At 43.4% G+C, this 24,807-nt stretch overlaps 1 protein-coding gene across 2 annotated transcripts; it reads right to left on the bottom strand.

Moving 5' to 3' along the window:
• Positions 1-1,177: 1,177 nt before the first annotated feature.
• On the bottom strand, positions 1,178-24,348 carry BRMS1L (BRMS1 like transcriptional repressor). Of its 2 annotated transcripts, none has more exons than XM_083615706.1 (10): positions 23,665-24,348; positions 16,124-16,214; positions 13,757-13,884; positions 12,798-12,877; positions 8,889-8,985; positions 7,413-7,496; positions 6,522-6,586; positions 6,325-6,364; positions 5,565-5,691; positions 1,178-3,984 (listed from the first exon to the last, which is right to left on the bottom strand). In XM_083615706.1, exons 1-10 carry the CDS (start codon positions 23,798-23,800, stop codon positions 3,861-3,863), a joined length of 972 nt encoding a protein of 323 aa, XP_083471832.1. In that variant the 5' UTR covers positions 23,801-24,348; the 3' UTR covers positions 1,178-3,860. The 2 variants fall into 2 exon arrangements, 1 of the variants encoding a protein (XP_083471832.1); XR_014548628.1 differs by lacking the exon at positions 1,178-3,984 and adding an exon at positions 5,352-5,459 and having other exon boundaries at positions 5,499-5,691; positions 23,665-24,097.
• Between the last annotated feature and the right edge of the window lie 459 nt (positions 24,349-24,807).

Raw genomic sequence — 24,807 nt, 5'->3', positions numbered from 1 at the left:
GCTGTGGCATACCTGTATAATTTACTTACTTGCCTAATACAAAAAAAAAAGAAAGACTTGCAAAAAGAAGCAAAACACAAAGAAAACATATAAAATTAAAACAGATCCTCCATAAAATAATTTTTAAAACTCACCCCCTAACCACCATATAAGCACGATCACTGTTCATGTTAACCTGCTGAAGAATACCCTAGAAGTAGCAATCGGGTGTTAATAGCCTGAGAGGAAAGTCCTTGCCTGGCACTGAAAATATGCAATGCAGGCTACCAGACGAGTCTCCTGGGGAAAGCGTTTCATGAATGGGATCCCCAATTTCCTGTGCATGCCAGGAATTATTCAACTCAAACACTGAATTTTAAATTTTCAAATTAACGAACACCTGTAATCTAAGAATGAAGGCAAATGGCTAACGGCTGATTCATACAGAAGCATGTGAATATTTTATGTGTACAGAAGCCTCTGGTCACCTGTAGCAGCTACTGAATGAGTTGCCGTTCCAGCCCCCTCGGCCGTATTTCCCTCAATAGTCATCTTGCTCTGCAGTGGCAGCATCTTCCCTTGCCTTTTCTATTGCTAGAGGACAGAAACTGCCTGAGGCAGTCAAAGCACACATGGTAGTAGTAGTGCTAGCACTGGTGACAGGACTCCAGACGTGCTCTCTGTAAGGATTTGTCAAAGCTCATTTTGAAGATGTAGGAAACGACCTTTTGCTGAGTCAGACCATTGGTCAGTCTAACTCAGTACTGTCTGCACTGACTCACAGCAACTCTCCAGGGTTTCAGGCAGGTGTTTTTCCCAGTCCTATCCTGGAGATGCTGGGGAGTGAACTTTGCATTCACAGCATGAGCTCTATCAGTGAGCCAAGACCATTACCTTTGCTCACAGCCAGCCTCATTGCTGCAATGATTGCAGCCAGTCACAGTGTTGGTATAGCTAGCCAGTGGCTTCTCTGTATATAGTGTCAGTTCACAGGCTCTTGTTGTCATAGAAACAAATGGTTTGAGAATAACAGCTGCTTCAGTTGTTTGCATAGAGTATCAGAACTATTAGTCCATTAGATTAGGCAATAAAATTTTAAAATATTTCCTCCTCCGAGGTGCTTGAATACACTGCATTTTTATTTTTTTAAAAAAAGGTTTACACTACAGAAACCACATTCACGAGCTGTACAACTATCCAGATTCTCCATGACAGGTTCATTTATTTATATACTAGGTTAAAAAATACAAATATCTCATTACAAAAAAAGCTTTATCAAACTGTGTACATACAGTAGGTTTTGTCAAAAGCCAACCTGTCAGAATTACTTTATATACATTTGGCTAATATGTGTGACATGCAGAGTAAGAAGAAAACTGTTGCAGGCCAATTTCAGAAGCCTGGGATTATAGACTTTTGACAACAGTCAAATGGGTTTCGCATAATTGGTAAATACATTTTCACATAAACATGAAAGCAGTTTATAAACCAGGATAAGACTTTATTCTGAGCCCCAGCAACTAGAATCAATCAAACTGGCAAGTGAGAGACAATTCCAACGCAGATGAGATGTGTCATATTACCAGCCATAATGGAAGCACGGTAACATGAACACAAGAAATAGTTATTTAAGCAGCAATGGCTGGCGTTCCATGCAGCAATGCTCAAGTGCCCCAGCTTGGACGGTAATGCAGATTGCTGCAAGGTTAGTGTGTACATGCATGTTCACACACACACATGTTCAAAACACACACCTGTTGATACTGAACGACGATGAGATTCCAATCTGCAGAAGTGCGCAAAGGCCGACGCTGCCAATCCTTCATTTTTTATTTTTAAAAAGAAGACAATAGTCTCAGTGTACGTTGCTCTAAGCTCAGGCAGGCTGTTGCTGCTAGGCTGAGCTGAAACTGCTCTGGATGCAGGGTAAGAATTTACAAGAAGAGCAAATTGTCAGAATCCTGCCCATTGAATCCAGCTTTAGGGCTCCTCATTTCCAATACACTTTAAGCTCAAATTTGAACGATGAGACATAAAAATACTTGGGGTAGCATCCGACTAATGCATCCCATCAGCACAAGGATTTCTGCTTGTGCAACAGAACCCACCCCCACTCCCGCAAATCCACTTCAGAGGGTTGTGAGAACTCCTAGAACAGATGGGAGGGTGCTGTGGGGGAAGTTCCACTCAAGCAGAAATCCTTATGCTGATGGAGTAGGTTACTACTTAGCGCTGCTTTGGATAAATCCCTTTTCCTTTGGCTGAGCAGTTGATTCAGGCAAGCCTAAGAGTTTATTTTTTCACGGGATGCTATTTTCAAGTAGAGCAGACTCCCCTAAGATGCCCATCCAGGTCCACCATGATATTTGCTTGCTGGGATGAGACTGGAGTACTGCAAACACACTGATTAATTTATTTTACACATAGGGGTTTTAATTCGGGACTTGAAATAGAGAGGGGTTGCATGTTAAGATTCCAGATTTAGCACCAGTCCAACCTAGAACATAAAAACACTTTTGGCAGCCTTTTCCATCAGATGCAGACTTCCTTCAAAGGCTCATCTCAATGGATAGTAAAGTGCACAAAACCACCAAGTAACATCTCCTCCTCCTTCCACCCAGCCACAGTTCACGCCTCCAACACAGAATCATAGAATTGCAGAGCTGGATGGGACCCTGGGGTCAAATCCCCAGCAATACAGGAATCTCAGCTAAAACACCCATAACAGGTGGCCAGCCAACCTCTGCTTTAAAAAATACTCCATGGAAGTCCACCACCTTCTGAGGACATCTGTTCCACTGTCGAACATGTAAGGTAAAACTAAAAGATCTTACTCCTGATGCTAAGCTTACAAATGCTAACTTTTTGAGGTTGTTAAGCAGCAGACACCATTGTTTCTGCCCAGGGTACAATTTTAAAGGATTACACATCATTGGACTACGGATACATTTAATTACAGAGCTATATGCAGCAATACTTTTGGTTATCGGTTTACCATTTTCAGAACAGGCACTCTTGACCTTTGGAGAGGGGACTTAATACTAGCAGAAACGGAAACAGTGTCATTTGCTTTTGCACTGATTCCCCCCCACCCCCCAAAGGTGCTAGTTTTAATAGAAATCAGTAACAGTTTTTCTGAAGTAACCCAGCTAGGATAACTGTTTGGGGGGGGGGGGTCTCCACTTTTTCCCAGTTGCCCATCTAAGTATACTTTTCCATTAGGCTACATCAAAGTAACATTTGCGCAAGCTAACATAGGTTTGCAAGACGAACATGACATGTTTTCTACAATTCAAGGAGTTCTTATATATGTAGTGATAGACAACACAATCATCACATGATCCATTAATTTCTTTATATATATAAATAGCACTTCTTTCCCATTTTATACAAGTGGATTTAGACTACAGTCTTAGAAGCTAGTGTGCCATGTGGTGAAGAACCAAAAATGTGCCCAGGTGGTGTCTTTCTGCAGCATCCTCTCACTTCCCCCAGCAGCTCAATAGGCAGTTTTAAAATTGGCTCACACATTGAGCCAGGCAAGCAGCTGCAAAAGAAACTTAAAAGACCCCAAGCAGCTGCATGCGCCATTCTCCCCCATGCGTGCACATAGCTTTGTAGGACTACAGGCTTAGTCAGATGTTCTCAGGCTCTCCAAAAGGTTAACGTTTTCTATCTGAGACGCTGGAGCCGAATTAGAGGCGAGACGTCATGGTCGACATGATTATGTGTCACTTATTCTAAGACATTTGTATGAAGATTACTGACACTACTACAAATACACAGATACCGCCACACAAAATAGATGAGAACAAATAGTAAATACATCTTTCATCTCATGGCACATCTAGCAGGATAACACTGTCTGGTTGGTTTAACGGTCAGTTGTGATTATGCTTGATTGAATATTTTCCTTTCTGTAGCTGAGAAATATACAGTTTGGATTTGCTTCCATCAGGCCTCTTAAACCACACTTCATCATGGTTAATTGTTGTAATTATGGCACTGAAAAGAAAGGAGGGGGGAATCAGGAGCGCATTAGTGTCCATATAAAACTACAGGATCACCTTAAACTGCACTGCCATTTATAAACGGTACTGTAATTATTGGTAATAGAACACACAAGCATTATAACAAGTGCCTCATTAAATTAAGGATAGTTAATAAAATACAGGAACACTGATATTGGAAGTGTACTAAACATTACTACGTCTGTTTACCAACCGTTCACATCTTTAATAGCCGCCCTTTGTTAAGGAAGGGAAAGAGAGAGACAGGCACGTGCGCAAGCTTAACAGCAGAGTGACTAGCAGGCAATGATGTAGCTACAGCAGCGCTCTATAGGATGCGGAAGTCAGTATCCTATAGTACAGTTTGCTTTTATACAGGTGGAGATCATTCTGAGCGTGTCCAATTGTTGTGCGGCTGTCGACACATCAGTCCTTTTGGACCGTGAAGAGGGCGTAACGGGGGCAGGGAGTAACAGGGCGGGGCGTAATGGGCTGGCTTACAAACACTGACAAATGTAGGGACCAGAAATGGAATCCCTGCTCAAAACAGCTGCCGTCTGTATAGTATGTTTTACAATGCCTATCAGTAGGAATCCTACAATAACATCTAGCTATTGTAAGTAACAATGGGATGCAGGTGGCGCTGTAGGTTAAACCACAGAGCCCAGGACTTGCCAATCAGAAGGTCGGCGGTTCGAATCCCCGCGATGGGGTGAGCTCCTGTTGCTCGGTTCCTGCTCCTGCCAACCTACCAGTTTGAAAGCATGTCAAAGTGCAAGTAGATAAATAGGCACCGCTCCGGCAGGAAGGTAAACGGCGTTTCTGTGCGCTGCTCTGGTTCGCCAGAAGCGGCTTAGTCATGCTAGCCGCATGACCCGGAAGTTGTATGCCGGCTCCCTCGGCCAATAAAGCGAGATGAGCGCTGCAACCCCAGAGTCAGTCATGACTGGACCTAATGGTCAGGGGTCCCTTTACCTTTACCTTTATTGTAAGTAACACTGATGGAAGCTCGATTTGTTGTGGGATTGCTACTGATAGGCATAATAAGGTACCCTATATGAAAGTATACTATTACTATAGGATACAAAAGTCACTTCTGCGGATGCTACTGTAGCTACATCATTGCCAGCTAGTCATTCAGCTGTTGACTCCATGTTGACAAAAGTTCTCATTGAGTGATGCATAGGCAAGCTTCTCTAGTCCTGCTGTGATTTAACTCATTTCTCTATATATATTTATAAATCAATGTTCGTATTGTCTGTATGTACGAGGCATAGGCAAACTCTGGCCCTCCAGATGTTTGGGACTACAATTCCCTTCATCCCTGACCACTGGTCCTGTTAGCTAGGGATGATGGGAATTGTAGTCCCAAACATCTGGAGGGCTGGAGTTTGCCTATGCCTGGTATGTACTATGTACTTTTCCCATACAAGAACATTATTCAGTATATAATATAAATTTATTCACAGACTTGAGTCTTGTGGGGTCTGCTTTGTTTATTCTTTTAACTAAAACTCTCGAGATTCCTCCAACCAGAGACAGGTTCACTAGGTGAATCCTGCCTGCTATCTTTACCTTACAGGGCATTCATCTTTCCTATCGATACATATCGCTTGTCCACGTCCGTACCACTCCCCATTATAATACAGCCTTCCATCTTCAGATCTTGCATTGTGTACATGTTTTTCCAACTTGACAGGGGCTGAAAGAATCAGTGCAGACAAAACAGAACAGGAGATTTAAGAAGGCAATTTCTGTCTACCTCATTTCTACTCTGAGTTTGCCTTTTTGCTTGGAACGCCTCCCACAACTATAGAACAGGAATGGGGAGCCTCAGCCGCAGGGACTGAATGCGGCCCCCCAGGCCTTTCCCTCTGGCCCTGGAGCCTCTCCAGCCACTCCCCATTTCCACAAACTACACCCATAACTGGCTCTGCATTGCACCCTACTTGAGTATTTTTGCCAGGTTAGAATGTCCTTGAACTCTCATAATGCTCTTAAATGCCTGAAGGATGAAGAGGTTTGCGTGAGTAGATCAGTACTTGGTGCTCCACCAACTTTTGCTTCTACCACCCCCACCCCCCAGTTACTGCCATGTGGCCCGTGGAAGGTTTCCTACAAGGTTCTCCACTCCCTACTACAGAAGGGATCCACTTAAGTTCTCCAAAAGGACAGAAAGTCTTTACAAACCACACAAGACTAAAAACAGTGTCTTGCTGCCTAATCCATACACAATTAAGAACTCCCCATAGTAAACTCTTAGCATCTGTGGCTGAGAAATCCTGAGCTATTATAGAGGCAAGGATTGAACAAGTATAAAGCAGATTGTCCTTACGTTCTGTTTTCACTCTATGTGGCCCCAAAGTAGCCATTGCCTGAAATAAAAAAATGGTAAGTTAGTCATCATTTCGGCAAATCAACTTAGGAGCTTTGCTTTAAAGAGCATCCCTCTTGAAACCTAAGCTATGCCCATTCATATCAGCCATTTTCTTTTGAAGAAAAATGAATACAGAGAGCAACATTCAACAATACCTTTCTTATTGTGGTCCAGTCTTCAAGTATATCAAGATCTTGCAGCATGTACACTATATAGGGTCGTTAATATGTTAAGGGACTTGCACATTTCCAAAGAGGGTCAAGTTGTTTTTTGTTGTTTTTAAAAAAGGATCTAGCAGATCACTTCGAAGTATGCTTGGTATAACGCAACGAAAATCTGTGCCAAGACAGACCCCAAGGGCAGGGCATACACATTTCTTGTGTATGCCTTGGAGCGCTGACACAAATTTATCAGAGAAGCAGCATTGCTTCATTTCCTTGTTTTCAAAAGCACCCATTGTGTGGCTACACATCCTTTCGGGTTCTAAAGAATGAAAAGTTGTGGTTGTGGCAAGTTCCTCTGCATACATGCACAGAAAAACAAAAGGCATCTCATTACAACTGTTGCCAAAATTTCTGCAAACTCTTAGGCTTTAAATAAGTTGTGGGGTTGGAGAATAGAAATGCTGGGTTATCACTAGATGGAGATTTTATGCTGTACCACCTGCCATCTTCTCTTTAATAATCCACATTATAACCAGGAGGGTGATATCTAACATTATTCATAATCAGACTAGAGCCACTGAAAGCAGTGGAACCAAGTCCACTCATTTTAATGGGTCTACATTGAGTATGACTTAGCTTTTGAGCATCATCCTGTTACTATAACCATACCACATACTGTGCAAAAAAAGGAGTGACAATCCTAATGGACAGACCAGCTCTTAGTCCCCAAGAAAAATATTGTTCTAAATTCTCAGCTGTCAAACCATTGTCTTGTGTTTCACCCCACTTAGTTTCTTAATGAAAGTTTTATGAAGTGTTAACAACCAGCAGCACTGTAATTCAGCGAATATTATATCCAGTTGGCAACCATGAAAAGGATATCTGATACAACAACCGGTTTCTTCTTATCGGGACTGAAGGGATCCTTCCTTTTTTTCCTAGACTGAAGTTCATCATTCCATAACTCTGAGGAAATGTAAGAACGTGGCAGTTAAAACCATTTTCTTCACATAGCACACAGGTCTCCAAGCTCATCTGTACATACAATTGATAAGCAAGCTGTGCTGCTTTAGGAACTGGAACTGCCACTTACACTGACTATCCTGTCTTATTAACATTTAGAAAAGATTTTTCTATATGGCATTAGGCCAAGAGAGAGACCCTTGCATTTGAGTGTTCTAAACCATGCCAGTGACCAACTCCAACTTGACACAAGCATTTGGTCACTTCATGTACACTCTTCCTTTCCATTTCTCTTCCTTTCCATTTCCATAACCTTTATGTTATGGGCTGGCTGAGTCAAGACAATGCAGATGGAGAACTGCCCAAGGTGCCGGAAGAAGGCTCCAGTGGAATATGGGAGCCGCTGCTGGCAGTGTGAGCAATGACCCCAGGGAATGGAGTTTCCCCCCAACCTGCTCTTCCATCTCATTTGCCCCCGTGATGAGAGCCGAAAGTCCTACCTCTCTCTCTCTCTCCAAGGTAGTCACAGCCTCTCTCTGACACGCCCTCTCTCTGACACGCTCTCTGCATCGCCCACCCCAGAGCCGCCAGTTACTGGGAGTAGCTCTGCCTACCCAGAAAGGGATGTTTCACTGGTCCCAGCCACCTCTCAGGAGGCAGAGACACTTCCCTTATCACCTAGGCCCAGGAGAAGCCAAACGACAGTAATAAATAATAATAATAATTTATTATTTATACCCCGCCCATCTGGCTGGGTTTCCCAAGCCACTCTGTGCGGCTTCCAACAGAATATTAGAAACATGGTAAAACATCAAACATAAAAAACTTCCCTAAACAGGGCTGCCTTCAGATGTCTTCTAAAAGTCAGATAGTTGTTCATTTCCTTGACATCTGATGGGAGGGCATTCCACAGGGCAGGTGCCACTATTGAGAAGGCCCTCTGCCTGGTTCCCTGTAACTTCACTTCTCGCAGTGAGGGAACCGCCAGAAGGCCCTCGGAGCTGGACATCAGTGTCCGGGCTGAATGATGGGGGTGGAGGCGCCCCTTCAGGTATACTGGGCCGAGGCCAGAGAACAGCAAGAGAACAGTAGATTCCGCACACAAGGCGTAGTGAGAGATTTCAGAAATGCTTACTGCCCTAAGATGGGCCCACCCCATTCCTATATATAGGATAGCAAAAGGTGTGTGACAGTGTAGGATCAATGTCTAAAACTTTGGTAGTTAGAGTACCTGCCTTTCATATAGCTGTGTTTAGGATTGCCTGAAGTGCCTTAAACCAGTAATCTGCATATGTGCAGCGGTAATCTATACATTAAAGCCTTTGGAAAGAATCTTTCTTCAAGTCTTTGTCGTCAAGAACTAGGAGTCAGGACACTCCACCAGCTCTTAGTTACCTGAGGTAATGTCAATGCTATGTCGGTCTTCTTCAAGTCGTCTGATTTTCTCTTCCAGTTCACTTTGAACTGTGTCATACAACAAGAGCTTTTCACTCTGAAAGGAAAAGTTAACAATGTAGTCAAACATTAGCCAACGAAAAGCAGCCAACACATCATCTTCTACTGGATTGGGGCACTCAAGAGCAACGGAAGAAGCTTCCAACAAAGAGACCTGATGTATAAGAACCGTTCTCTCGCTGGGTTCAGAGTGCCAGAGGCAATGCAAAAAGACTGTCATCTGATGTTGAGAAAGGTAGTCTCAGGTGCGTGAGACAGATGCAATAGCGCACAGAAGGGTTAACATCCTGCAGAACATTCAAGTGGGTGCATGGCATAACAAAAGCGAGGGGTTAAAAGGGGTTTTCGTCTTCCAAGAAGTGTTTTGAATCTACAAAGCACCAAGCCTAGCCTGATAAATGTGAAGGGCTTTACCCATATTTTCCAAGCAGTGGGAAATGATATAAGCGCAAGAAAATGAACACACTAGTCTTAAAAAAGGAGAAACCCAAAACCTCATTTTCCTTCTAAATATGTCATGATCTGTATGTAGCTACTGGCAAAGGGCTCAGGACAAGCAACCTGTAGGAACACATGGGAGAATTTCAAGTCATCTTGGGGGGAAGTACAGTGGTACCTTGGTTCTCAAACGTCTTGGTACTCAAACACCTTGGTTCTCAAACGCCGAAAACCCAGAAGTAAGTGTTCCAGTTTTGGAACGTTTTTCGGAAGCTGAACGTCCGATACGGCTGTTGGCTATTGTTTCTGGGGCGCCTGCACCAAACAGAAGCTGCCAAACGGACTTACGGAACGGATTAAGTCAGGCACTTTTGTTTTTGCTATTTATTTTGCGTTTTTGTTTTTGAGGCTTTTTCGGTTAATTTGTTTTTGTGATTGTGTGGAACACAGTTCAGCTACTGATTGATTGTGTGACTGCAGAAATGGATTAAAGCCCCCCATGCAAACAATGACTATCATCAGTGCAGGTAAGAAAAAATAATAATGTTAATTTTTATCACCTACAATACTGTCTTATTTATTTTATAGTACAGTACACTGATTATTGCTTTCATTTTATGGATCAATGGTCTTGTTAGATAGTAACATTAATGTTAAATTGCTGTTTTCGGGGTTGTGTTTAAAAGTCTGGAACGGATTAATCGGTTTTGCATTACTTTCTATGGGAAAGTGTGCCTTGGTTTTGGAATGCTTTGGCTTTGGAACGGACTTCCGGAATGGATTAAGTTTGAGAACCAAGGTGCCACTGTAAAAGAAGCAATGCAGCTGGAATACAAAGAGTATACAACTAGTCCTGTGTGCTTGGAGAGGCTTTAAGAAATTTCAGCTCGTGTATCCCTGCAAAAGTAGCCTCCCTTCCTTCCCCACTGGCCACACAGTATATCATGTTTGGAACTTATTGCAGGGGGGCTATCAATATGTAGCCGCCTTATATTCAAAATCAAGAATCCCAAATGGTGCAATCAAACCCTTCAGCATGAACTAGATCTTTGGATTCTGATCATTCTGAGGGAACTCAGGGTGGATTATGCAAATTAAAAACAGATATTTTGATTTATTTCTCAAAAAAAAAAGTTGGAAACAATATGGTTTAAACTGAATTCTGAATTTAAAACATGCAACGTCTACACTTATTCAGGTAACTCACAATTATGTGCATTTAACTTCTGCTCATTCATCTTCAGTAAAAAATAAAAATAAAATTAAAAAGGGGGCAAAAAACTTTGCCAATCCCACCCACCACTGCACCCAGTTATTGTTTTAACAGGAATGGGATTTTAACTTGGGTGGGTACTGTTTTATTGGGGGGGGGCGTTGTTTTAAATTGTTGTTAAATGTTATATGTTAATTTGGATTTTTGTATTTGTATTTGAGTTGGGGTATCGTTTAGGGGCTTTTGCTGGGGAGTGTATCGTTTATACATTAGTATTGTTGTGCATACATTAGTATTGTTAATTGTTTTGATTATTTTTATTATGTATTTTGTGCTTTGTATATTGTAACTTTGTGTTGTGAAATGCCCCAAGACCTATGAGTATAGGGAAATATACAAATTTTAAGGATAATAACAATAACGTGTCCTTTGACCAGTCACTGTCTCTCAGCCTAACCTACCTCACAGGGTTGTTGTGAGAATAAAATAGAGAAGAAGAAACTGGTACAACACCTTAGCACTTTGGAAACACCAGTCCATCCTAGGATATCTTGATGCAGAAACAAGCTTCCATGCAAACAATGGATAAGGACACATTTCTGTCATACAAGCCTCTTTGAACCAGTTGATAGGGTGTGTGTGTGTGTGTACATATATACATGTATATGTATATGTATATGCATATACACACAGAGAGAGAGATGGGAATTCCTACCAAAGGCCACAAGGTATTTCATTAAATTAGCTGCACAGGACTCGTTCTGGATCAGAACTATTGTGTTTGACCTTCCACATACTATTGGGAAACCATGTACAAGTGCATTACTTGCAAGTGGAACATGCAACAAAATGCCGCAGCGCATCACCACCTCTAACAAGAGTGTTGCTGTTCAGAGTCCCAGCCACACAGCACATCCTCTGGAATACAAGGGCTGAAGGAGGGCACTTTTACTCTTCATCTGTTGCCACACTCCTTGTTCTTCCCAAGTGGCATTCAGCATTCTCAGTCCTCACTGCACTGTTTTGGCCCTTCAGAGTGTTTGTGTAATTATCTCCACCATCCTCAGGGTTTCCATAAGCACACTCATACTTCCCTCTTGGCTCCATTTCTGTTGACACTCACCATCTGAGTTTGCTATTAAAAGGGAGTGATTATTGCATTTCTTATTGTGGGAAACTATGAAAAAGCAGGGCATTAATTTTTGTCTCACAAAGAAACACTGTATTGTCCAGGTGCGCTATATAGCACCTGGTACTTCTGGAAAGCACTGCAGCCAGAATCCAAAGAGCTGCAAGGTTCATGCAAGGCTTTAATTTGACCCAGTGGAATTTTTAATCCTGTTAATTTTGCTTGAATCAGGCCTTAGTGTTTTTAACTGTTTACAGGAAGAGCCTTTAACAATTACAGCTGGTGTTTTCAGGCATATATGGATCTACAGAGCTACATGACCAACGTTTTTGTGATCATGCTCTCAATGTAGAATGAAGTCTCAATGTAGAATGAAGTCTCTTCTTCACTGCAAACTAATGTTTTGATTATTACAGTAACCAGTTAGTATGCCTATGTTTTTCAAGGGAAAAGCCAGAAACTACAGAACTGTGAGCCTGAATTGAATCATCCCACCCAGAGCTCATTCAAAGATTTTCAGTGCCTCTCAATGATTTTTAGTACTGCATGAACCTTCTTCTAAATCAAAACAACGTCTGAGTTCTTGGTTTCCCCTCCAGGCAGCAGAAATACGCCACATATCACAGAAAAGTTCTTTGAAAATGACACCACACACAAGAGATGCAGTCAAAAATGTGGTTCAGGTAGCATCGCAGAACTGAAACAAATCACATGGCAGTGACCTGACCTAGCAACCACTTGTTATGCAAACTTGAAACATACATAACTTAGCTGAAGTAATTTGCTTCATTTTGTGTTCCCAGTGTACCCCTCAGGTGGCACGCTGGTTTCCTTTTGAGATTAAGATTTTACATGGCTGATTAGACGTGCTACCAAGAGCTTCAACATGATTTTCAAGAAAGCCCAGTAATTAAAATCATTGTTCTCTTTTCTGTGGATGAAAATGCTGTAATATTCTACGTTCAAAAATAACTTGTCAGCTGCAGAACCTGATTGTGTGCATGTTTCTCCAGAAGCAAGCCCCAACAGTTACAGACAAATGAAAACTCTCTTCAGCTATGAACGGTACCTCACAGTGCTGGCGGGAAGCTTGGATTTCACATTCATATTTGTTTTTCACGGACTCTAAACAGAGCTCTCTGTAGATACCTACAAAAAAACATTTTTTCTGTTTAAACCTTCTGTGGGAGAGGCAAAATAGGGCCTACAGGCCTCATTTACCCTACCAATGCATTTCCCCATAAGCTGCAACTTACCAAACCCTAAGGAATGGGGCATTTTAAACAGCAGTGAAATCTCAATCGTGCCTGGCCATCATGAATTCTCCACAAGTTAATTCTAAATTCCCCATCAGTAAAAGGCCCCTTTTCAGTTCAGCCCATTCAACCCAAGGACAAGGCTCTCTTTGCTCCACTGCCCATCCTGTGCCCAGTAAACACAAACAAAATTTCCCCTCATGTGCCCTTTTCACATTTCCCAAAACACATCGGGGCTGTGATACCAGGAAAACAGGCTAGAAATGAAGCTACTTGTCCTGTCTTTTTCCTAGCTCTGAGTGCAGTCCATTTGCTCCTCTGCTCATCTTGATTCTTCAATGTTAAATGTGGTAAAAGCTTGATGAGATATTAACTGCCCACTTTCTATCTTGGACGTGGGCATAGAAGTGTATGGGAAAGCAGCTAAAGTGCTCCCCGGTTCCCTCATGTATCCAGGCTTTGCTATTGTTTGCTTCCTATGCTAGCGGGAAAAGGGGTGGGAGGAAGAGAGGAGAGCCTAACTCTGCCTTGCTAAAAACCCAGTAAATAACAGAATGCCTTGGAGGCCAAGCAGATGAGATGAGAGTTTGATTTCATCTACTCTGGGTATTCTTATACGATGCCCTCCTTGAATCTTTCACCAACAAAGACAGAAGTGCCGAAGAGCACGGTGTAGTTAAAAAGGAGCAGATTTAAATGTTTTTGTTAGTATTTTACTTCTACCAACAAGAAGTACCTAACTGAGTCAAAAACAACCCCTTCGCACACTTACCTGCCACTTTTGTTCGGATTTGCATGTTTTCTTGCAGAGCTGCCAGCGGTTCCAAGTACTCTGGTGCCTTTCCCGCAATGACCTCCTGCAGTTTTGCATCCACTTGGCTTAATCTCTCTTTGTAAAGTCTTAAAAAATGCAGATGAAAGATGGAGTGCATTGCATTAAAGTAGTGTAGAGAATACTGTATATTAACATTACTAAGAATACATTTTCCACAGCCACCAATGGCCAGAACCTAGAAAACCCATTGAACCTGCCAACCTTGCAGAAATTCAGAGGACTTAAAAAAATAAATAAACTGTAAAGAAAAATTATCACTTACACAATGCTTATACAGTGCTGGATCTTTACATTATGCTTCCTGATTTTAGCCCGCACAGATGAAGATCAGACATCCATTTAAGACTGTCTCCTAGTACCCAACACATACATACAGCTATATGAATTGGAACGCTTTGCTAACTAGATATTTACAGTATTTATTCCAAGTTTTAGTCTGGGAAATGTGCAGAACAGAACCCTCACTTTTTTTAAAAAAATGACCAATCCTTTATTGCTATTTTTTAAAATGTTGAAATGCATATCCTGCTCTCAGGGCAGCTAACAATATTAATAACTCAGTAAAAACAGCACAGCAGCTGTAGATAAAACACAATGAAGTAATTTTTCTTTAATGAGGTTGGACTAAGGACTTATTATGGCTTAAACTGGTTTAGCACAAATGAGTGTTGTTTCACAGTAACTGAATGTTTCAAGAGTCCTCACCATGGTGCTACCAAATGCTTCCATTTCAGCAACCCAAAGAATTTCACACTCTGCACCAGAAAGTAAAACCATGTTTCCTGATTTGCAGTTTACAGGGCAGCCGTGCACATAGATCTGCCACATTCAAATACAAAACAGGACCAGTCTGGCCTTTATTTGAAGCAGAATGTGCAGGGGAGTGAAGTGAAGCATGCACACACTTTCACAGCCTTACCTTGTAGCATCCATTGCTACCTAGAGTTTTGTTACTGCCCATATCACTTCCAGAGTTGGAGTCAAGCCTGGTAAAAACCGCTTAAAGTGCAGTGGATTGTAGCTATGTAAGGCGAGGGGTGGGGAAGTTGGTTCACTTCTACAGCATGATCCTTGTACCTTGGTTCTCGAATGCCTTGCAACTCGAATGTTTGGGATCCCGAACACCGCAAACCTGGAAGTGAGTGTTCCAGTTTGCGAACGTTCTTTGGAACCTGAACTTCCGACGTGGCTTATGCAGCTTCTGACTGAGTGCAGGAAGCTCCTGCAGCTAATCAGAAGCTGCACCTTGGTTTTCGAACATTTTCAGAAGTCGAACGGACTCCCGGAACGGATTCTGTTAGAGAACCAAGGTACGACTGCATAGAGAAGACCCCATTTCCCCACTTTGTGCTTGAATGGGAGAAGGCATGGGCATAAAATGCAGGTGGCTGTGCCATAACAATTAGGGTGGCCTTTTAGAATGTCCCACCCTAGCAGAGGGCAAAAGTTGCTTCTCCCTTTGCATATAAGGTCTAGGAAGACAAGGGTGAATTATTCCATTTCAGATGTACAGCAATATAAAATTCCATGGTAACTACATTGGAAATCTCTAATCATCATTGTATTGATTATCCGTCCCTCACAAGGAGGTCCCAACACAGATCACAACCATGTAAAATACAATAAATATCTAGATACTTCCCAAAATTTCACCAGCATACATTAATCTTTCAGCATAAACAATCGTAACATTGCTCCACAAACCTTTAGATCAGGGATAGGCAGACTTCAGGCTTGGGGAAAGTCTGTAGACCATTAGCAGAACATATTCTTTGCATGCAAAAGACAACCAGTTCAATCCCTGACAATTCCAGATTGGGCTTGGAAAGACCCTCATTTGAAACCTTGAGGCGCCCCATCCAGCCAGTGCAGACAGAGGCAGATGTTTTGATGGTCTGATTCCACATACAGCTCCACCTACCTTTTAGTTTTACTATAACCCCAAAATCCATCAACTAGAGGCTGGTGCAGAATGGCGGCAGGGGTGGGGAAATACATACTGAGAATTAAGGAAGAGGTCTCAGCCCAGGGATTTGTTTTGATAGCACTACTGAGCTCACAGTTCTTTTACCCATAAAGCCTACTCATGCCTTCTCCCAAGCATCCTACACTTCAGCAGTCTAATTAAGGAAAAAAGCCTTTCCATTGTAGCTACTGTCACATAATCCTACTGTCACATAACCCTGTGCACCTACTGCAATTCACCCAAATTTGTACCAGTAGATCCCAATATATTTTATGCCTTCCCTTGCTTTACCAAATACAAAGCTAACTCAGGATGGTGAAAATCTGTAGTTTACTTACTGGTCTTTGAGGTCTGTAAATTGTTTTTCAAGATTGGACATCTCATCCAAACACTCCATTCTTCTTCTTTCACAGTCCTCATCGTCCATTTCTGAGAAAAGAATTATTCACTTTAAAAATACACAACAGCAACTGGTTTTCATTCAGTCTATTTTATACCAAACAGTTGATTAAAAAATCCCACAAAAAAGTTAATATTCCAAAGGATGAAGTTTTAAGAGAATTAATGCTTGACCATCTTTATTTTTTTCCTGCTGCACAATTCATCTTGGAACATAACCAAACTGGATCATCCATCACTAGTTCAGACTCACTTGAGCGTATGTGAAATTGAGGTTTTTTTTGGGGGGGGGTTGCCCCAACATGCATCCCTTTACACCTGTTTACACTAAATTGCACTTGTCATTCTATCGCTCATTCACTGACTTTGGATTTGGAAAGGCCCTTTTGGAGCTCTTCACTATACGGCAAGTATCACCAGGAGATGTGGTACTGGCTTTATATCAAGGCAATTTAAAATAATCTCTTTTTATATTAATGTGTTTCATGAACATGTGGATGGCATGCACTGCAGAATTATACCTGCTTAGAAATGTGGGGGGGACCTGTTGCGTTCTCTGTCTACATGTTAGGATTCTAATCAAGATAATCTTCTTGAAAGCTAAATATATGGACACAAGGGCTGGTAGTTACTGGGTAAAGGTTTTTCCACGAGATGGAAAGTAAATGTCCATGACAGGACAGAGCCTATTCTATTGTGGCACCCTATTTCTGAAATTTCCTCCTGTGAAAGTTGCACCTGACACAACCCTTATTTTCTTTTTCTTATCAGGTCTTTTTATTTGCTCAGGTCTTTTAAGTTTCTAAGGTTTTATACTAACATTTTATCTTGCTTTATTGTTCTGTGCTTTATTATGGAGGCCTAAATCAGATCAAAAATCTAATAGCAGATTTATTAATTCTGTACTTCAATTATTTCAGGGGAATACACAACGCTTACTTGACAAATCAGAGAAGTGATACTTCCTAATTTAAGTAGCAGCTTTAAGCATTACAGCTGCTTCACAAAAGTGCACATATTTTAATAATCCTCTTAACTGCATCCCAACCTATCAGTATTATTTCCATATTGCACATGGAAGGCTAAGGCTATGATGTCTTTGGACACTGAGAGTACATTGAGAAAGTGAGGTTTTAACTAGAGACAACCTCCTGTTGACATGTTGCTCCTTTTGACACCACAGTGCACCAGCTCTTTTGGAATATTTTACAATAACAATCCTCCAGGATTTTGTTTATGAGTTTGCAGAGTCAATTCTGGGCTGAGAAACAATGACCAACAGCAGTATAAATTATAGCATGAGAAAGTCCGTTGCGACTGATAGGCCGCAGACAGTGAGAATGGGACCTTACTATTCTTCTACTCTAGTATTAAGCACAGGAGCCCCTCAGGGATGTGTGCTAAGTCCCTTTCTCTATTCCCTGTACACATTTGATTGCACCCCACTGTATAAGTCCAACACAATCATCAAATTTGCGGATGATACAACAGTGGTGGGGCTCATTAGTGAGAACAATGAGACTGCTTATAGGAAAGAAGTACAGGGGTTAATTCAATGGTGTAAAGAAAACAATCTTATGCTTAACACCAAAAAAACCAAAGAACTCATAATTGACTTTAGGAGAAAGAAAAGTGTATTTTTACCATTGTACATAAATGGCGAGGAGGTGGAGAGGGTTGGTAGTTTTAAATACCTGGGCATTTATATCTCTGAGGACCTCTCATGGACTGCAAATATTAATATGGTTGTGAGGAAGGTGCAGGGGAGGTTGTATTTCCTGAGAATGCTCAGGGGACTGAATCTATCTCAGCACCTACTTCTGTCCTATTATCACAGTACCATCGAGAGTGTCTTAACCTATAGTGTATTATCGTGGTATGGGAGCAGCTCCGAAACGGATAAAAAAGCTTTACAGAGAATAATTAAAATTGCCCAGAATGTTATTGGGCTCCAACTACCAACCCTGGATGAGATCTTCACGTCTCGCACTTTGAAGAAGTCACACAATATCCTGAGAGATCCCACCCATCCTGCTCACAACTTCTTTGAACTGTTGCCTTCGGGCAGAAGATATAGGACAATGAAAACACGAACCACACGCCTTCTGAATAGTTTCTATCCAAGAGCTCTGATTGCACTAAATAATGATCTCAGGGCCAGTTGCAAGAAATAGCAAGCAGGGAGTAGGAAGGAATGAGATAGGTTTTAGGTTATGTTATGCCTTTAAATAGGTTATGTTATATTCTGGATTATGTTATGTTTTATAGATTATGTCTGAATAGGATGAGAGTGTTGGAGATACGTGTAAATGTGTATGTGAACCCGGTCTTTGGGGGGGTGTTTGATTTTCGTTGTTGTGTATACTGTGTATATACGGACAATGACAATAAATTTATCTTATCTTTATCTAACTAACTGGTACAGATACGTTCCTAAGAATCAATGCATGTCTGTCTGTTATCTGTTGACATTATTCTAGGGATGAGAAAAATGAACAAAAGCTTAACTGTTTGTCCAATTCAGAAGCAAGATAGTCAGCCATGTACCATACTAGCAGGTGGTGCTGTGGTCTAAACCAGAGCATCTTGGGCTTGCCAATCAGAAGGTTGGCGGTTCGAATCCCCACAACGGGGTGAGCTCTTGTTGCTCAGTCCCAGCTCCTGCTAACCTAGCACTTTGAAAGGATGCCAGTGCAATTAGATAAATAGGTACTGCTGTGGCGGGAAGGTAAATGGCGTTTCCATGTGCTCTGGTTTCCAACACAGTGTTCCGTTGCACCAGAAGCGGTTTAGTCATGCTGGCCACATGACCCGGAAAGCTATCGGTGGACAAACATTGGCTCCCTCGGCCTGAAAGCGAGATGAGCACCGCAACCCCATAGTTGTCTTTGACTAGACTTAACCGTCCAGTGGTCCTTTACTTTTACCTATACCAGCAATGAATAAAATCTGTGCGAAGAATCTCCTCGTGATTTCTGAAATGAAGCTTACCTCTTGCCACCATGCTACTTGCTTTGTCATTTCAAAAACAGATTTGGTGCTTCCAGAAGTCCCATCCAATCAAAAAACAATGGGGGGGGGGGAGAACAGCACATACTAGTTGGGATTTATTTACCACACTCCACTGAAAGCACAAGTGACAAAAGTGCTCCGTGAAATACTGAAGAGGCCTAAAAAGAATGGCTTTGGACTATGCTTAATATGCTGGGGTAGTATGGCTACTGCTTGTCCCAAGGCAACACAAGACTTCCTCACCCCAGAAACCCAGGTCAGAATTTGCTCATCCAAGTAAGTAGTTTAAGCGCTTGACACTTCAACGTATTACGAGTCTGAAATGTGAAGGTTTGATCAATGGGTTGCAACCCATAGCACTGCACTGCAAATAGCACAGGCAAACAGGCCTTCTGGTGTACCTAGGCACCAAGGAGCAAGGAGCTGCATGTAGTCTACAGGGCACATTAGTGTGTCGGACTAGGACCTGGGAGACCAGGGTTTGAATTTCCACATAGCGTGGAGCTTACTGAGTAACCTTGGGCCAGTCGCTGTCTCTCGGCCTAACCTGCCTCACAGGATTGTTGTGAGGATCAGTGGCGTAGCGTGGGTTGTCAGCACCCGGGGCAAGGCAAGTAATTTGCACCCCCTAACCCGTGGATTTGCGCCCCCTAACCCTAACCCCCAGATGTTGCGCCCGGTGCGGCCGGCCCACCCTGCACCCGCCACGCTACGCCACTGGTGAGGATAATATGAAGAGGTGGAGAACCTCCTTGAGCCCCTTGGTGGTGTATAAATGCCTTTTCCTCAACATGTGGTGTACTTGCCCCAAAAGTCTGGCTGCCAATTATTTAGTGCTTTTCTAGGTAGGCTTGCTACCTAAATCCACTGGATCCACTCTGTGTGGTTCAGAAGAAACTTGGCATAATCCCCACTGGGTGGTGGTTGTTTTTTACTGATACTATACAATACGTCTTCAAAAAGTGAGGATGAATCCTAGCCACTATTAAAATAGTGAACAGCACTGGGGAGTTGTCTGACGGAAAGTCTCCTGGGAAACATAGTTCCCTTTTTCCTAGGGTTTGCCCCCCAAAAAAATATTTGGATTCCAAGTTAGAAAGATTAATACTGCAAAGTCAAATATTTCGAAGTGTGAAATCCTCATGTCAGAACATAAAAAGAGCCCTGCTGGATCAGGCCAAGGGCCCATCTAATCCAGCATCCTGTTGTCACAGGGGCCAACCAAATGCCTCTGGGAAGCCTGCAAGCCTAGACCTGAATGCAACTGCCAAACTACAGGATAAGGAGATTGTGCTGTGCCAGCACTTCATCCAGCCTCTTTCTTGCACACTGCACAGTGTTAACACTCGGCTTACTCCGGCAAGAAATCCTGATTCACGTTCAGTTTATTTTAAAAGCTTAATGCAACTTCTATTTTGTAGGGATGATCGCTGGGTGCGGAGCACACTCCCCACCCGCAGGCAGCCTCAGCTGCCTGCACACGTGACCTTGGGGTGCGGCGCACACTCCCCCTCACAGATAAAGCCACAGCTGTCTGAACATCTTGCCCTCTGTCTAACCTTTTGTGGTCTCAGTAGTCTGCGGTGTCCTGTCTGTAACCTTTGTCTCTTTCGTCATACATTGTGCAAAGGGAAAATGACGCGGTGGAAACAGGTGCCAAAATAACTTTGTACCACCCCACGATATCAGGACCGGAAGATGTGTAAAGGTCACAGCCCAAAATGTATCTGCCTGGGTTTGCATATTGTGTCAATAAAAGGAGCCTCCACAGAGCTGGCTGGCAGCTCCACAGAGCTCCTGCCTCATGTCCTTCACTTCACTATTTGAGTTTAAAATAATGTACACATATAGTACTGTTCCAGAAAGAGTTTTTCCCCTTAAAAATACCTAGAGGTTCTTACCGTAATACTGTGTTTTCGAACCTGACGAAGACTGAACTCACAAGATCAGTCGGTTTACAGAATGCATGTTACCCTTAAATGTTTTTTTTAAAGTATTTGAAAGAAGACGGACGAGCACAAGGTTTAGTGTTTTAATGCTCCATATATTGGAGGGGGTTGGTGAGAGAAAAGAGCAAAAAAGCCTGTCCTCTTTGTAATAAAGCATATTACATGTTCACAGGCAAATGCTCTCATTTTATGACTTTAACTGATGTTTAGCTTTTCTATGTTGATTTACTTGTACACCACTTCAAGACAATTCTAATTAAGTGGCACATAAATTGGTGAAATAAATAAAATAAATTATATTTTTTCTGGGTTCCAGCCAGATTTCCATGAGTCATGAGCCTAGAGTAGAGCTACTAGCACATGGCCACTACTGGCTCAAGAGCAGTTTATCCAAGAGAGGTGTCTGGCCACAGAAACTAAACAACTGTTTGGTAACAACAGTTAATAAAAATAAACGCATCTGATAAAGTGGACTCTGGTCCATGAGAGCTTATGCCTTAATAAATTTACTGTTGTTTTTAAGATGCTACAAGACTATTGGTTTTGCTGCAACTGATGAAAACGTCTGCCTCTCTGAAAATGCCTAGGCAGATCTCCAGTTCTGCCAGGATAGTGCTCATCAAACACCATTTTTATGGTTGGCTTAATTGCTCTGCCAAGCAATTCACTCCTCAAATGAAGGGAAAGAAACTTACTTCCTCTGTTGCTTTTGTAATGTTGGGATAAGTGTTGGAGGATGTGCACATAAAATGGAGAAAATGCACTATTAGTATAGTTCAGTGAAGAAAAGAAATGAGGGTAGGTAAGAGATTTTTATGGCACTATAACAGCTATGCCAAGAATGAAAAGGAGAAACAAGTGCTTTTGAGAGACTTTGCAAATCTCTCCTCCAAGACTTGTGAGGGGCATAATTTTGTGAGCCATGCTAAAATAATTGCAACTCTGTCTTGCACTCAGATTCCTGGTATAGCATTTGTACCTGCGCTGTAGAGAGTTTCATTCTCGCTTTCTATGCCTTCTTTTGCAGCATTCCCTTCCCATGCTTCTCTCCAAATACTGTTTGCAAAAATGTAAAGAATTTTATCTTCTCCCATTCCCTTCAAGTCCCCCCCCAAAAAAATTCAATCTCAATCTAGCCAGTCAGATCAAACTACTTTGTGCTTTCTTCCCAGGGACCTTAGTTATTCATAGAATTCCCTTGTGTTCTCTATGACTCTACAGATGTTGGAGAGCTCCAGCTGTACCTCTTCACTGAAACTCATTGTATGCCGAACTGTGTGTGTGCATGTGTAGACAATCCATATTCCCAGATTTTAGTGTGCAAATAATTATAGCTACAGGTTGAGATGCTCTCACTTCAGTTTCCCTCTCTCCTCCAGTCTGTCCTACACGCACAATGTAGGAAACCTGCATGGGAGAATATACATACATGCCATTTCCCTTTAAAGATTAGGTACAGCAGATCTGTGCTAGGTCTGGCTTGAGTTTGGCTCTTCTCTGTATGCTTGCCTGTTGTAACACAGGAAGCAGTAAAAATATTATCTTGATTTCCCTGACCTGGGAGTAAGACCTTAAACTCAAAAGGAGCCAATTCTGAGTAGGCAGAAATAGAATCAAACTGTATAAATGGAAAGGATGCCTGAATACATTAAGATTTTTCTCTACTTTCTTCATCAGTCTGCCCACACATCTGAGCCCAGACACTCCATTCTGTTTTTCCCTTCCATTACTCTGAATTAATTCTGACCATATATGTTTGTCCAGTCATTTCCTTGCCTCTGCCTAGCCTCATATGCCTCTTCCCTTCCCCTTCTCTTATCAGTCTTATCCATCTCCTCCCTCTATCTATCTATCTATCAATCAATCAATAAATAGCCTCCTTCTTGGAAGCTAATATATCTTAATCTACTCTGGAGCCATCTCCTCACTCATCCATCCACGCCTGCATCTTTTTTCAGGGTTGCAACATGAAAGGGGGGGGGAGGACAAGTATGTGTGGGTGGATGTGGGTGTGTAGTGGCTTGCCAAATGCAAGAGAGGACAGGTGGCTCCCGCAACTTTATTGGTTTACAGAAGGGGGGAGAGAGAGAGAGAGAGAGAGAGAGAGAAGGCATCCTTGCTGAACACAACTAGCGTGCAGGAGCCCTGGTGGGTTTTTTTTGGGGGGGGGGGTTGCCTCCGGAAGGCGCGGACAAGCAAGAGGGATGCTACGCAGGTCTGCTCGGAAAGGATCTCCACTGAGTTCCACGGGCCCTTCTCCCCTGCCAGCATGCACGGGGTTTTGCAGCCCTGGACGAAAGCAAGCATCTTGCCTGCCTATTGTTACCCCGGGCGACGCCTAGGGCGAGCTGCCCTGCCCTCCGCCCCACAGCCAAGGGGGTGCATGGGGGAAGCACCGGGCGGGAGAAGGGGGCGGGGCGGACGGGGAGAGGGGGCGGGGCTGAGTCCTCCTTTTCCCACCCCCCGGCCCAGCCCGAGCGGGCAGGAGAGAGGGCGCCCCGCTGCCTCGCCGGCTTCACCTGAGCTGTCACCCTCCTCGGACACGGACGAGCTCTCGGACTCCTCCTCCTCGGAGCTGCTGCCCTCGTTCTCCCCGTAGTCCACCTCCATCTCGTCGTGGTTGTTCTCCTTCTTCTCCCGCGAGTGGACCGGCATCGCGCCGCCCAGCCCAGCCCGCAGGCGCTCGGCGTCGCTGGCTCCTAGGGACCGGGGGACAACAGCCCTCCCTGGCCGCCCGCCCGCCTGCCTCCCCAACGCGCCGAAGCTCCGCCTCAGAGAAACCCCGCCATCCACCTTAGCCCCGCACAGCCTCACGCTCCGCTCCGCCGCTCATTGGCCGACGACCCGCCGACGGGCGTGGCGCGCGGGTGGGCGGCGGGGCGGGCGGCGGAGCCGGAGCGGCGCGTGGCGGAGCTTCGCTGCGGCGCGGAGGATCTCGGGACATGTAGTCTCTCGGAAGGAAGGCTTCACTCCACCTAACCGCCTGCCCGCCCACCCACCCGCCCGCCCCTCAGTGGGCGGCGGAAGGCGCGCCGAAGTGGAAACCCTTTCCCAGGGTTGCAGGCGGCTTGCCAAAAGAGCCGCAACAAATGATGAAGATGGTGGAAAGATTTATGAAAGGGTTTATTGAGGAGTCAGACTCGTAAAACCGTACACGGAGGCAGCAGCAGCAGGCACGGGGAATTTGTGGGCGCCCAGATGCTGTCCGGACTACAGCTCCCACTATCCTTGGGCATTGGCCATGCTTGCTGGGGCTGATGGGAGTTGGAGTCCCAACAACATCTGGAGGGCCTCAGATTCCTCGCCGTTGTTGCGCAGGATGGCACACTTTTAGAATGTAAGAAAGGTTCTTTTGCTGGATCGGACTAAGTGTCCCTTTTAGAGCGAGAGCCAGCCTGGTTTAGGGATCGGAATTACATGGCTTCAAATTCCCACTTCGCTACCCTATCACTCAGTCTAAACTACTTTGCTTCCAAGGATAAAATGAGCTGGGGAGAACTACTGTGCTGAATTTTTTTATAAAGGCATTGCAAGATGGGGTGCTTGATTTTCAATCCACTCTGAAGACGAACTGTGACATAAACATGGAGTTTGCCTTCATTGTTGTTGCATAATCTTTGATGCTTCAGCTGATCAGTCCGCTACATTTGCAAGTCTATTTT

The sequence above is a fragment of the Podarcis filfolensis genome, assembly GCF_964270895.1.
Source record: "Podarcis filfolensis genome assembly, chromosome: 1".
NCBI lineage: Eukaryota > Metazoa > Chordata > Lepidosauria > Squamata > Lacertidae > Podarcis > Podarcis filfolensis.
Note: the sequence above shows the minus strand (reverse complement) of the source record. Positions and strands in the feature narration are given on the sequence as shown.

What these genes read in the sequence shown, in the direction of transcription:
- BRMS1L (XM_083615706.1), bottom strand. Translation starts at nt 23,800, where the DNA reads ATGCCGGTCCACTCGCGGGAGAAGAAGGAGAACAACCACGACGAGATG. An exon ending in CTTCCCGCCAGCACTGTGAG is followed by an intron (nt 8,986 to 12,797) that starts GTACCGTTCATA and finishes TTTTCCTTTCAG; the next exon opens with AGTGAAAAGCTCTTGTTGTA. An exon ending in AAAGATGAATGCCCTGTAAG is followed by an intron (nt 3,985 to 5,564) that starts GTAAAGATAGCA and finishes CTTTCTTTTCAG; the next exon opens with TGCCATAATTACAACAATTA.